At 36.6% G+C, this 14,795-nt stretch overlaps 1 protein-coding gene across 1 annotated transcript in view; it reads left to right on the top strand.

Moving 5' to 3' along the window:
* LOC103894033 (period circadian protein homolog 2-like) overlaps positions 1-14,795 on the top strand; it is a 41,276-nt gene that overhangs the window by 9,230 nt on the left and 17,251 nt on the right. The window contains 9 exon segments of the mRNA XM_009273339.2: positions 998-1,126; positions 1,129-1,471; positions 2,062-2,130; positions 5,186-5,340; positions 5,859-5,980; positions 7,589-7,790; positions 9,372-9,423; positions 10,806-10,948; positions 11,284-11,362. Coding sequence (XP_009271614.1) covers positions 1,099-1,126; positions 1,129-1,471; positions 2,062-2,130; positions 5,186-5,340; positions 5,859-5,980; positions 7,589-7,790; positions 9,372-9,423; positions 10,806-10,948; positions 11,284-11,362 — 1,193 coding nt within the window. The 5' untranslated portion in view covers positions 998-1,098.

The following is a 14,795-nucleotide window of genomic DNA, read 5'->3' as shown; positions in this document are numbered from 1 at the left end:
CCCCCCCGACGATGAATTACATTGTTCAGAGAATCTTTAGTTCATGGCTTTGCAGTATTGTTGTCTCTGTGGGTTGCTGAAATAGATGAGGAAATGAGTCAGATTAAATATCTTTATTTTATTCATGAAGTTGAACTGCTCTCTAGTACTTCTCCTTTGATGGCTCTTCAATATTAGTCTGTTCTTAATTCACTTCTGTATACACTCTGATTTTTGAGGCTGGTGCATTAGAATTTGCTTTAAAAGCAGGGATTTTTTTTTTGTTTTGTTTTAAGCTTACTTTTCTAAACAATGCAGAATTCCCCCCCTCCCGCCCCCCCGAATTAGTGGTAATCAGTAGATACAAATAAGCCTGAGAACAATTTTGTGTTAGAATTTTTGTTGGTAATAAATGGGTGGGTTTGTGTACTTAGTTTCCCTGTTCCTACTGTATGTTCAGTCTACCTACCTATGTGGCTCTTGTACAAGGAAAGAAATGAAGAATTGGTCAAAATGGCAGAACTGATCTTAAAAGAAAAAAAAACAAACCCAAGACTTATGTATTTAAAAATAAAACGCAACCAACCAACCTCCAAACCAAGTGAGGAATCCTCTGATGTCTGAATGGAATCTTTTTGTTTATCAAGGTAAACTGGAAGCCAGGGCAGTGGTTTCACTGAAAAGAATAATAGCTATTGTCCAAATTCAGACAGAAAAATTGTCAAGTATTAAGTAGGAGAATAGAAAACAACTGAATATTGAAACTTTAAGTTTTTCATGCTTATTCCACTTCCTCTTTTTGCGTGGGTTTTTACTAAAAAATAAATACCTTTTCCACGATAAAACATTGTTAGGTTTGCAATTATATTTAACTTAAACTTTTCACTGTTCAAATGCTGAATATATTAACCATGAATATCACTTATCACTTTTAATTTCATCAGTCAGTGAGAATTCCAGTTTGTCAGCAAAGGCAAACAAGAAAATAATTTTTTTTCTTCCTTCCCTTCCTCCTCAGATTTGTGGGTCTGTACTTCCAAACAGAATTTGTACAGAGAGAAAATTCTGAATATGGCTTGATTTGCTCTTGATCTTGGCAGTGTTTCTAATGAGTGTCCCATGGACTCTATCAAGTTCAAAGGGTTCTACTTAGCATTGAGGAGCAGAACCCTGAGCAGCAACCTGGTATCAGTGAAAACATTTCTTCGTCGTTCTCTTTAAAAGAGCAACAGAAAATGAGTGATTATTCTGGACTTGCAAATAACCATAGCCAGATGATTGCTGAAGATTCAGAAATTCAGGCAAAGCCTGAACACTCTCATGAAGTTCTTCAGGAAGATATTGAAATGAGCAGTGGTTCCAGTGGAAATGACTTCAGTGGAAATGACACAAATGAAAACTACTCAAGTGGGCATGATTCTCATGGCCATGAATCAGATGAAAATGGGAAAGATTCAGCAATGCTCATGGAATCTTCAGACTGTCATAAAAGGTAGTAGCTAATATTAAATAAATTTCACTTTTATTTTTGTCACTGAAAGCTTTTTCCATTTGAATCTAATTTCTGAATAATAACTACGATATAAAGCATATCTTCAGATTGAAGCTGAGTGTTCTTTTCCATAGTTAACTTGTACTCTTGTATGATGTAAATTGTGTAATATATTATAATTTGTAAAGAGAAGGTCTCTAGTGTTCCGCAGGGCCAGCTTAATTTGAATCTTTCTTCTCATCATTGTGTGTTTAATTTGTCTTATTTATATATTTTCTTGTAAACCAACTTCTATAATTTTATACCAAAAAGCATCAGTCTGTTTTTATGTGTAAGGATGCAACTGTGCTATTTTCATCTTTTAAATAACAGCTTAGTGTACAGAGCAAAGCTATGGTAAGAACCACCTTCTTAGACAAATGTTGAACAGCTACAGCTTCCATTTGTTGTACCAGGCAGAAGCTTTTAAAGTTTGGAGTTTTTTTTCCTAGATAGCTAGTCATTAATAGGAAAATATAAAGCTAAAATGAACTAAAAGTTGTTTGTTAGACTTACTAATATTAACCTCTTTCTATCTTTCCTTATCCTAGTTCAAGCTCAAATGCATTTAGTCTGATGATTGCAAACTCTGAACACAATCAGTCTAGCAGTGGATGCAGGTAAATTAATGTGTATATATTTTCAGTAGTTTGCATGTATGTAATGCTAAATGCTGAAAACTAAATAGTGTTGTGTTTTGTTTTGGCTAAACCTGGAGGAGTATACAAGAAATCCTATCTTTGATTCTCTTCCTGTCCATAATCAGTAGCATGTCCTATTAACCACTTGGTTGAATTAGAGCTTTTTGTTGCTGTTGTGCATTAACCTTTCAAGTCATCTTACTTTGATTTGGTAGCTTAACTCCGTAAGTTTATTTTTGTGGTTCACTTTGAATATTGCTTCAGCTCTAGTGGGTGGGGGGTTTTTTGTTTGTTTTTGAAACTTTTCTTTAAATTTTCTGCTCTTCAGAATTTAGTCTGAAGTCCTTGCCTGGGGACAACCTAGTAGTGTTTTAACATCAGAATTCACCCATTGAGTTGGATGTGTTCTGATATCCAAGAGCCATATCATCCTCTCCTGTGTTCCATTCGCCAGGATTCAAGCCTCAAGTCTGTAAGGATAAACCAACATGAGCTGCAGGAATCCTTCTGTATGAACTCTGCTTCTGACCCTGATAGCCTTGAGAAACCTGGTGGCATTGAAGGCTCAAATCTGGACACTTCAGAGTGCCCTACTGTACTTGCTGGTTTTTTTTAAGTCAGCTTCTGATCAGGAGACTAAAACCTGATCCTGAGCAGATCAAGGATATCTAGCTATAACATACTGATATTAAGACCCCTGTCTACATATACCTACCCTAAAGTGTTTCTATCTGATACAGTTTCTAGAGAAGTGGTAAATTAAAATTACCCCTCTGCACCATTTGGTGCTTGATGAACTTATTGTCTGTGCCTGCCTTGCGGGCACCTGGAGATCTTGTTCCATGCTGTATTTTCAAGTGGAAATTGTGTGTTCTGGAGTTCATGTTGCTTAGTATCAAAGACGGAGTGAACCAAAGGCATTTCTTAATCTTCCCTTCCCATTGATTCAGTTTTCTTCACTGCAAGATTTTTGGGGGGGGGGGGTACTTATTACAGTTCTTGTCATACCTCTTTATTTTAAATTCCATTAATAGCTCTCTGCTCAGAAATAAATAGGAATCCAGATGGTACAGTTTTTCCCAGCTGTCAGGCACAGTGCTAGAGGGTTACAGAGCAGAATCTGATCGTCTTCTGGGAATGGGAGACTGAGGATATCTAGAGAATGATCTTTAAAGAAAAGACTAAAATAGGCTGATAAGCTCTGACTTTAGTCTTTCATTGAAAGAATACTGGGCTTTGGATTCAATATTGGCACCAACCAACTACTTAGATTAATATCTGTAGGTACCTTTCCAGTTCACTGTCCTCATAAGCAAAATGGAAAGTGCCTGTCTTTATAGAACTTGCTTATTCTGTCCTCTGCAAGTCAAGCCTTCCCTGTGGTTGGCTACTGTGCCTGATGCTACTGATCTTTGGAAAAAAACATTTTCAAGTTGTATAACTTACTTCCAGGGAGGCTTGTCTTCTATGTTTGCTGCTGTTGTAGGCTAATTTGGAAAGGCTTCTTTTCTTGCAGAAGAATCTACTATCATGAAGCATACTCAGAGAGTACAAAAACAGCAGTATGCTCAAGTTATTTCATAATCTTTTCCCTCTCTCTTCCTCCCTACTGCCAGCATAGAGGGTTCTTGTATTAACAAGGTCTTTGATTGCATCAGTCCAAACTGTCAAGCCACATTGTAGATGGGATTTTAATATACAGCATGATCATAATGTTTCCCAAGGGAGTACTATACTCTTTTTGTCTTATCCCTTGCCATTATTTCTCAGTACAAAATGACCACTGACTAAGTGAATGCTATGTTTCTCATAGTACATTGTGATGTAAGCAAGAACAATGTGTATTCTCTATTACAAGCCAGCTTTGTCACTTTCCAAGCATTTCTGGTGAAATACACCCAACGCCTGCCAGATGATTGATCTGCCTGAAGAACTTTTCAGACTTCCCAGAAAAATGTTCAGAAATCCTCTTGAAAATTACCTGGAAGCTGAAGCCGCTTTATTGAGCACTTCAGACAGGGCAGTGCAGTTGCCAAGACTATTGCTTCTACACTGGTTCTTAGAGTGACCTCTTAGAGACTACCAGTCATGACAATCAGGTGGTAAGAGAAGACATTCCTTTTGATGGGAAAAAATTTTTTTTAGAAAGGCTTAAGAAAAGCTCTAGAATCTTGATTGTTGTGACTGATTAGCTTTTAAAATCTACTCCAATGAGAAAGACAAGGTGATTTTTTTCATTTTAACTGCTTCCTACCCACCTGCCACCCATCTTTGTCATCCTTCCCTCCCTTACCTTCTTTTCTCTTTTTGATTTTGTCAGCAATTCTTAATAATGGGCAGAGATACCAGGAACTGCAAAGGAAGGTGATAATTTTCTGATGTTGGCACTGATGATCTCTGTAATATGACTTTCTACGCTGAGACAGCACTTCTGAACATGCACCTGAGAAATGTGAACGCAGTTTCTGTCTCCAGCCTCCTCTGATTCTTTACCCTACATATTTAGTCAAGTTTCCTTATCTTATTTAATGTATTGCCATGCTTAACTGGGATACGTTGTTCCAAGGATTTCTCCATTTGTTTTGTTAACTTGATGCTCTCCCACTGCCATTCCCTTTTCAGGGACCTTTCTTATGAGAACCTGCTCGAACAGGAGGTGAAGACTTGAACGGACCTCCTGCTTCTCTCCTTTGAAGTCCATGAACATTTCTATGAGTTTGAATTTGAAAGGAACTAAGGAAAATACCACTAAAAAGGGAGGAGGGAGACTGTGGCCAAAAAAAAAAAGTTCTCTCATGCTTGGGTATATGTACTGTTGCACATACAGAGTACATTTTACAATAAGACTTCAGGTGGTGGTAAATCTTTCATTTTAAATCATTCTAGCTAATTTAAGAATTATTGTAAGTTCTGAACGCTGATACTAAGTACTGGAAAAGTGACAAATATCAGAGTATATTTGGGCTTCTATGAGGATGGTGTGTCACTTCCAGCATTCAAGTGACACTTTATTTTTTTGTCTTTAATCTTGCAGTAGTGAGCAGTCCACTAAAGCCAAAACACAAAAGGAATTGCTGAAAACATTACAAGAGCTGAAAGCTCACCTTCCTTCTGAAAAGAGAATTAAAGGCAAATCTAGTGTCCTAACGACGTTGAAATACGCCCTTAAAAGCATTAAACAAGTTAAAGGTAATCAAGTATGACACTACCTAGATAATGCTAACCTGGATAAAATCAAACATTTAAAATTGGAATTTAAATGTGGTTGTCCATGTAAAGCTAAGTTTATTATGTTTGAAAACCTCTCTAAACAGATGTTTTCATGGTGTTCCCATTTGTTGGCTCTGTTAACTTGTGTTCCTTTGGAAGTTAAAGCAGCTTTCTAGATGCTTGATATTTTACTGATATTTGTTGAGTTAGAAAATTAATTTGAAAACAATTTACAATTTCATACTACTTGAACTGTCAAACAGACCAAAATATATGAACACGCACATATGGGTATATTAAGATGGGTAAATTTATTTGGGTTACTGATGAGGAAGCTCTACTGAGGAAAAACTAATTTGGAGTAGTACCTAGATTTCCCAACTGCCCATTCTGTGCTTAAGCCAAAAAAGATTTTGTCCATTTATTGCTTCCAGGCGGGATGTTTATTGATGAGATTTTTAATTCTGAATATAAGTTGTTTTAATGTTCTCATGTAGCCAATGAGGAGTATTACCAATTGTTGATGATTAATGAATCCCAGCCTGCTGGACTCAATGTGTCATCTTATACGGTGGAAGAAGTTGAGACTATAACCTCAGAATACATCATGAAAAATGCAGTGAGTATGGTGACCCAAGTCTACAGTGTGTGTTGAAAATGTTTTCTAGAACTGGAATTCTCAGGCATGCCTTCTTTTTACAAGGTAAGAGTTGGTAGCTAGGCCAGTAAGCTGAAGAAGCTGGATTTTGCCTTCCAGGAGATGTTGACTAGAAACTCTGAGCCTTCGCAGACTTTGCCGATAGCACCTTGATCTAAGCTTTTCTCTGTCAGTTAGGTGGGAAATAAGTAGTCTAAACTCCTTGGTCCTCTGAATTGTACCTTGTGCTTAGAGACAATGGTGTGACATATCTCAACATCCATGTGATATAACGCATGGTGAGACATCATTAGTTTTCATTTTAGAACACCTGCTAAAGCTGGAGACTAACTCTCCAAATTTTAGTCAAGGCACACTGTAAATTGTTTCAGCTTATCCTTATCAGTAGGGGTTATTTGATGTTTCACCAGTTCTTTGTTAGTGTAAGTGAAAAGTGATGAAAGTGTTGGAATCGCTGTTTGCTGTGTCCTCTGTGGTATTTGTCTAGTCTCTGCAACTGGTATAGGCTTACTGTGTGATCCAGTGATACTGTGTCTTCTCATCTAGATAAGAACAGCTATGACGATCAATGTAGTTTTTAGCAGTAAAAGGATAGTCTAAATGATTTTTTTTTAATTTTATATTTTCCCCATTCCCAGTGTTTTAGGGATATATTATGGAGTCTTCAAAAAATAATTGCATCTAAACTTATTAGACTACCTTCCACTATTTTTTTCGTTTTCCTGAAGCCTCTGCCTGAATGTATGAAGTTCTGAAATCAATAAAATAATGGCATGACGGGGGATGTTCCCTAGCTTGAAGTAGGTGGGTTTTGTTGTATCTATGAATAGTAAAGGTTGCCCACAAGGTAAAATAAATAGGAAGTCTAGAGTACAACTGAGAACTTCAGCCAAATATCATAAACATTGTTCAGTTGATCTGAAGCATCTGAGTTCATGAAACTGGAGTTCTGACGACAGCTCTTAAGTTTGTGTACAGTGTTAGTGGATAGAGCACTAAAGGTTATGACGCAGGAAACTCTCTTCTGTGTCAAGAAGAAAAACAATGTGAAATGATACAAGTGGAGTGTGTGTATGGTTGTGTGGGACTTTTCTCCCACCTGTCTACTCATTATTTTACTAAGTGGTTTAGAGCACTTCTTTTCATTTTGCAGTGGATGGACACGCTAACATAAACAGCCTTTCACAAAACAGTTGAATTTCATGAATGTAAAATATGCCTGTAACAAGCACAAGGAAAATGTGCAGTTTTATAGCTGGAAGCTCTTTAATTCTTAATTCGCAAATTCATTCTGCATCATAAAATTTTAGGATATGATATTTAGGGCTTGTAACCCATTAAGATGCTAGTGTATTATTCTTATTGCATAGTTCAAAAAGTGTACTGTCTGTGTCTACTTCATAAGCAGATTAATTTTATTGTTCCCAACAGATGCAGTTTAACACTATTTCCTTAATTTTTATTTTGAACTTACTAATGCTTTTATGTCTTCATTGTTTTGCTAAGAAATACATACTGGATTGAAGAACGTTTTAAACTTTCTAAATAATTTGAGATCTTTGTTTTTAGGATATGTTTGCTGTAGCTGTTTCTTTGATTACTGGGAAAATTTTGTACATCTCTGATCAAGCTGCTTCTATTCTCCGCTGTAAGAGGGGTTATTTTAAAAATGCCAAATTTGTGGAGTTCTTGGCACCTCAGGATGTCAGTGTGTTCTATACTTCTACTACCCCATACAGATTACCATCATGGAATATTTGCAATAGAGCTGGTGAGTGGTCTCAACAGCAGATATTTCTCTGACCTTCTTTAAGTCGTGCAAATGCAAATACTTGAACCGATTTTTAATATTCTTCCATCCTCCTCATTGCTTTTTGAGGGTATAACACAGATGCATTATTAGAACATCTCTGAACAATACTAGATGTATAATGCACTTTTATAAATCAGCAAGGCTTGTCTGTTGGTTAAGAGTCTTCTGAATGTCGTTTATTGGTTCTCGTGCCCCTTTCATCCAGATGATGAATGAAACAAAGTAGGTATTCATGCTGAATGGTGGGTTTGCTTTCCACTTTTACTAGCAATCAAATGACCACAGTTTTTCTTTAAAATTTCTTTTCTTCAGCTATAAGGGGGATAATATTCTGCCTCCTTCCTCTTAAAATGATTGATTTGAATACTGTACACCTTGATTACAGTGTAGAAAGGTGTACTTCAGCTACCATCACTGTGCGTTCACCAAGTGTAATCATATCTATCTCTATTCTTTTAGCCTTAGAAAAATTATGTTAGGCCTGCTGATGGTGAAGGATCAGATGTCTTAGGGCACTTGATATTTGTTTGTGGGAGGATTATTTTACTAGTGTAGCTACAGCTGTTAGGAATTGAGAAATAGCTGCCAACTATTTTAACCAAACACTCAAAATTCAAGGTCTGCTCTAAATGTTTGGAATTCCAATCCATTGTATACTAAGTCTATTAAGTTAAGTCAGAGTGTGAACCATATTTAATCTGAAAAAACAACTAGCAATAAATACACACTAAGTAATGCATACATAAAGCAGGTCAGAACGGACCTTGTGAGGTCTCTTAGTCCAACCTCTGGCTCAAAACAGGGTCAATGGTGAATTCTAACCATGTGATCCTAATTTCAGATATTATTCAGTTATACTTTTTTTTCTGAAACATTTTCTGTAGTTTTATTATGTCTGTGTATAGCTTCAAATTTCAAAAATGCAGTAAGTGGAACTATGCACACTATCCCGTGTATCAGGTGCTATAGAATATAATATCCAAAAGTATTATGCACTGAGGCCTTCAAAAGACCAGAGCTTGCCTTGAAAAATCAGTCTGTGGCTACTCTTGAAAAGGAGGGAAATAGGCTTAAAAGGTGAGAGGAAGCTTTAAAAAAAAAAAAAACAACCCACCCCTTTTTTTTGGAGGGGGGAGGGTCGTAAGTGGATTTGATGATCTAGGTGTCCTAGTGTCTTTCTAGGAAAAAGGTCAAATTTTGGGGTCCCAGATAATCAAACATTTTTGGTCAACACTATAAAGTACAGTGGAAAAGCTGATAAGAGTAAACAGCTCAAACTGGAGAACTGTTTAGATATGTTTTTGGCAAAAGGCTTAATAAGCAAGCAGCTGTGATTCATATGCCAGCCTCAGAATCTGAGTGGTATTCAGATTTAGTTGCTTATGAAGTACATAGTTTAGCAAATACATACAGAGACTTCAGGGAACATAAACTTTTTAAAGAATTCAGCCTTTATCACTTAAGGAAAAATTCTTGTTTTAAATATCATAATCTCATAGTAATCGGTCACTTGTTACGAATTCTGTTTAATATTTCTAGAGTCTTCCACCCAGGATTGCATGGAAGAGAAATCTTTTTTCTGTCGCATCAGGTAAGACAATAATATTATGAAGCTTAGTGTTATATTATGAAACCATGCATTACAAAAGTGTTTGACTTTTATAAGAACCGTATGGTATGTAAGTTTCTTACTTTTCCATAATGTGAATGTAAGGCAAAACATACGCATGTCCTCTAGTTGATTAACTCTTAGAAGCTACAGAGAAAACTGCAAAGTGATTTCAGGAAGTTGCATCTTAGAAGTTCATCAGTGTGAATATTGACCTTTGCACCATAAAGGAAGCTGATATGGTATCTCCTACTGCTATGGAAAGTCTTCAGTTCATGTTAATTGAAGTGTTCTGTTCAGCATCTGCTACAGAGTCTCTTTCATTCTCTTTCATTAGAAGACAAAGTTAAGATTAGACATTAATCTCAAGTGTCCCGTAGAGAAAGATACATGAGGGTAACTTGACTTGTCTCTTTTGCAGTTACTAGATGACACAGTTCCTTTTGGTTTTGCTTTTCTTCTTTCTTTTCCTGCCCCCACTCCCTTTAGTTGCTTTCATTTAGGAAATGCTGACAACTTATTCCGTGTTCTTTCTTGTGCAATTTGAGTTCTTGCTGCTTATTGCCTCTCTGGTAGCACTTCCAAAAACAGAAATTGTGGATCCTATTACTTAGTTACTTCTGGAGTAAATAAATACTTATCATTAAAGTACGAGTAAATTTTAAACAAATTAGAGACAATGCACTGGTCCAGAGCGTTAGATTGGATGTACTGTAAAAGTACTGCTGGTGTTATTGTGGGCTTTTTTGTCCAACTAACTGGTTCTAAAAGCTTTAGTTTTATCAAGCTGTGCTGTTTAGACTTATTACAACTGAATTTTTTTTTTGTCGCTGTGTAAATGGTTGTTATTTTCATTACTATGCTTTGGATTCTTCTTAAGTAAACAACTGTTATTATAGGTAAGAATTTCTAAGTCTTCGCTCTTTTTAAATTGGGATAAATATTGAGTAAAAGAAGGTCTTTAACTGAGGGGATATAGCAGTCCTCATAAAATACAACTATAAATTCATCCATCTGAAGGGTATAATGTCACAGATTATGATTATTGGATCAACAAAATAACTTAATTATCATAGGAGGTGGGTTTTTCTTTTTCCATCAAATTTCCATTTAAAGCAATTGTGGATCTTTTTATTTCAGGCAGTAGAGAGGACAGCCTTTTCTTTATTGCAGTTGGTATGCAAAGGATGCCATCAGAATTAGCTTCTCTTCTACCAAAAAAAAAAAAAGAATTCAGAAAGTTAAGTTCTTGGGTGCTATTTTAGGAGCTATCATGCAGTCCTTGTGTCATGAGAAAATTACAATAGACAAATTAAAACTTTGTTTAGCATAAAATGAAATAATTAACTCTGTTTAATTATTAGTGCAGGAAAGGAGTGTGAAAATGAGATTTGCTATCACCCGTTTCGGATGACTCCTTACCTTATCAAAGTGCAAGATCCGGAAATAGCAGAGGACCAGCTTTGCTGCGTGTTGCTTGCAGAAAAAGTACATTCTGGTTATGAAGGTAATCCTTTGAATGCACAAAGACTAGTTTGGTTTCCTGAAAGTAAGAACTGTTCTATGTTCTGCTACAGGAATTTCCATGTTGTGTAGCACAACTGAATTTCAGCCTAAAAAAGCCAACTTATATGAGTTACTGTCAGTGATCTCAAGTTTTATTAAAGTGAAAGATAATTGGTTCTGTTCTCTGCCCTTGCTGAGCGGCTAGCAAGCTGTTTTCCTATATGCTCTTAGACAGACTTTTAGACTTTACTCAGTATTTAATAGAAGCATGTAGCTTGAAGTATTTTATGTATGCAAAAAACCCCACTTGTTAATCTGCTTTTATTTTTCTCTCAGCACCCAGAATTCCTCCTGACAAAAGAATTTTTACAACTACGCACACACCGACCTGTTTGTTCCAGGATGTAGATGAAAGGTAACTTACAAAAAATATCCTTTTTCAATTTACTGATAAGCAAACTATCCAGTATCTTTACAGGTATTTTTAGGATTTAATTAAGATGTCTGTGTGGGGTTAAAAAAATGTGACTACTGAAGACTGTTTAACCCAAGAAAAGTACATCCCCCAATTTTCGATAAGCATGAAAACACATTACACTGTGATATTTCAGTAGAAAACTGTTTGCTGCTAACAACTTGTTCTTCCATTTTCCTTCCATCTGGGGCAAATCTGGACATAAATTCAATGAATGAAACCCATGGTCAGGAAAATTCCTGTGCTAACAATTATTACCTGTATGAGATTTTTAGTTTTTATTTTTTTAAGTTTGATCCAATTAATAACAAAAAATATGCTGCTGTCACTTTCTGCTGGCCCAGATACAACTAGAGGTGTGTCTTTTAAATGCAACATTAGATCTTAAAAAAAAAAAAAAATTTCTGTGTTCTCAGTTCAAACTACAGTCTTCATAGTTCTTGCTGTTGTCTGTATACAAAAACTGCTCAAATTCTACTGGCTGAAGACTTCACGTTGCTTTGACAATCATGGAAGCTGATTAGAGTAAGTTTTCACACTTCAGAGTAAAACCCAATATGCCGCCTGTGATCTTAAGGTGTACATAGAGGCTCAGGAACTAAGGTGTAAACCAAGCTTTCCTTTAGTCTTCTGGATTGCTTTTGCTTGGAGCCTTTCAAAGGATGTTTAGGTGATGGAAACATGAGGTCTATGAAAAGAAGGGAAGATACTCCTTCAGAGTTAGGGGCGTACTTGGCTGAGGAGGAGACAACAATCTCAACAAGCTTTTAAGGACAGGGATGCATTTTGGAATATCAAGTGTTTTGAAGACTTGACAAGAGAATTCACTTGTTCCTGGGTTGGAAAAACAGGCTACCTTTTCCCTTTCTTTCTCTTCCTCTTTCCTTGTTTTACTTGATATTTTCTTCATGATGGTTTCTGATGTGTTATGTGCGGGATTTTATTTTGATTTCTTTTTTTCTCCTTAGTGAAAACTAAGTTGGCTGCGGTAGTAGCATCTGACTTCTGATTGTCCCCTACTCTTGTTTTTAAGCATTCTAAGAACGCTAAAATTTTCTTTGTAGGTCTAGATGGGGAGGATGTCTGCAGACAGAGTAGCAGCATAATGGACAATTTTGGATTTCTGTGGTATCTTTTGGGTGCGAATCTTCTTGTTTCTGAAGAAATATGCTGTTCTTGGCAAAATCTTTAACTGCAGCAGAAGAGAGAGGGATTGGGGGAAAGGAGGTTATTGGGAAGTTTGGCTAAGCTGGAATCAATAAGGTAAAAGTAATTACTGTTTGACTTCTGAAATAGTTTATCTGCAGAGAGGTCAGGCACATCAGTACTACTGCAGCGCACGTGTTTTGTATTAAACGGGAATTGCAAAAGGTAGCTATTGGAGATTACTATAGAAGATGACAACGGCTAATTGGTGAGGATAAGTTTTGACTTTAAGGTACAGCTATTTTTGGATAACTTGTGCAGACATTGTGTCTTAGTGTGAAGAGTTTCTGCAGGATAGAAGACAATGTAATGCTGACAAACTGTTTTTCCATGGTATGATTTATACAGTCTCTCTAAACAACTTAAGTTGACAAAAGAACTACTTACTCCAGTATAGTTCTGTCCTCTTCATGGATTTTTCTCTCTCCCTCATTCCCGCACGTGCTCCAAGCCAACTGCAACTTTGCAGGTTGGGTTTATCTTTTCAAATAGGCTAATGGCACAATGTAAAGCGTCCCTTCCGCCACGCACCCCCAGCTTATTTATTTCCAGTAGTCACTTAACAGAAATGGCAAGATTACTGAATGGAGAGCTTTGCCCTTATTCTTGGGTTTGGGTGGAGCGAGTACAGTAAATCCCTTCTCTATGGCTACTATGGAAGCTTCTTTCCTGTTAGTCTGGTGTTACCACTTATTCTCAAATACCATTTTTGAACACTCACTGAGGGTTGATTACATCTTGGTCTGATATTAGGACTTTGCTTCATTTATTTCTGTTCTTGTGATCTGTGTGGTTGATTATGCTTTTAACTATTTAACTCCTGAGATCATTGGCAGCCAGATAAAGGTTGACCAAAATATGCATACACAGTTTATTACTCTTAAGCTCTCCAGCATTAGGTGGAATACACAAAACAATAGATTCTTAGAGAAAGCGGAGTTTAATATTTAAAAAATATACAACTGAACACCTGCTGTCGGGTGAGAACTGTTCATAATGTAACGCTGAAAACTGTTGCCTGACTTGCATAAAATAAAGTTAATTCTGTAATCAGTATGTGTTCATGGGTTGGAAGAATGCTTATTTGTCCTAACTCTGCAAGTGGATCTCTGCACAGAATATGTTAAGTAAAAATAAATATTTTTCTGAAATTAAATGGATCATTCCTGTATATACTTGTCTTTGAAATGTATTTGATGCTTGATGTGTATGATGGGTGTAAGGAGTTCTATATAGTTCACAGTGGAGTCATCTTAGTAAATGAATTTAAAGCATTTTCCTATTTAACTTGCAATAAGAATATAAAGAGGCTTCTTATTCATGTTGTTTTGACACTTTAAATGTCATTCTATAAAACGCAAACTAAACTTGCTGCCTGTCCTCATCAGCCATTCTTATGCCATATGTGCATTTGCATTCATAAAATGAGTTTATTAACTTAAACTCTAAATTATTTTGACTTACTCATTATGAGGAAGCATAATGATGCTGAAGTACTGCCTCTAGTAGATAGTAAATTAAGCATTCTCAAATACAGCATTATGCAATCACAGAAATGCTGGTTGGAAGAGACTGCTGGAGGTCTCTGTTCCATTCTTTCACTTGAAATGAAATCGTTGCCCAGTTCTACGTTAGGTTAGCTGTGACCTTGTCTCAATAATGCCTGAAAACCCCCAAGAACAGATTACACAATCTGTATGGGAAACTGTTCCTGTGTTGCATTACTCACTTTGTTAAAAAAACTTTGCCTAATATCCAGCATAAGCTTTCCAGACTGCAGTCTGGGGCCATTGCCCATAGTTCTGTTGTCTGGCACCAACAAGAAAATTTAACTCCACCTTTAACTCTTCTTTCCAGTAGTTGTGGGAAGCTCCTGGATCGTCCCTTAGCCTCCTCTTCATTGGAACAGGCGAGCCCAGCTCAATCTCCGCTCATCGGTCTTACATTCTAGATCCCTGACTCTTCCAGTTTATCAGTATAAAAATGCGTAGAGGACTTGGTTTTTGTGCATAGGAGTGACTGAATTTGCATCTCTCTTTGACTAGGTTAATAAGTAACAGGTTAAAATTTGATCCCTTTTAGGGTAGGTGTTCTGTCGCAGCACAAACAAATGAGAGTTTGCCAGGCTTTCATAAAGCAGGTGGCAAAGAATAGGAACAGTGCAAAC

This window comes from Aptenodytes forsteri, unplaced genomic scaffold (assembly GCF_000699145.1).
Source record: "Aptenodytes forsteri isolate BGI_AS27 unplaced genomic scaffold, ASM69914v1 Scaffold382, whole genome shotgun sequence".
Taxonomy (NCBI): Eukaryota; Metazoa; Chordata; class Aves; order Sphenisciformes; family Spheniscidae; genus Aptenodytes; species Aptenodytes forsteri.
Note: the sequence above shows the minus strand (reverse complement) of the source record. Positions and strands in the feature narration are given on the sequence as shown.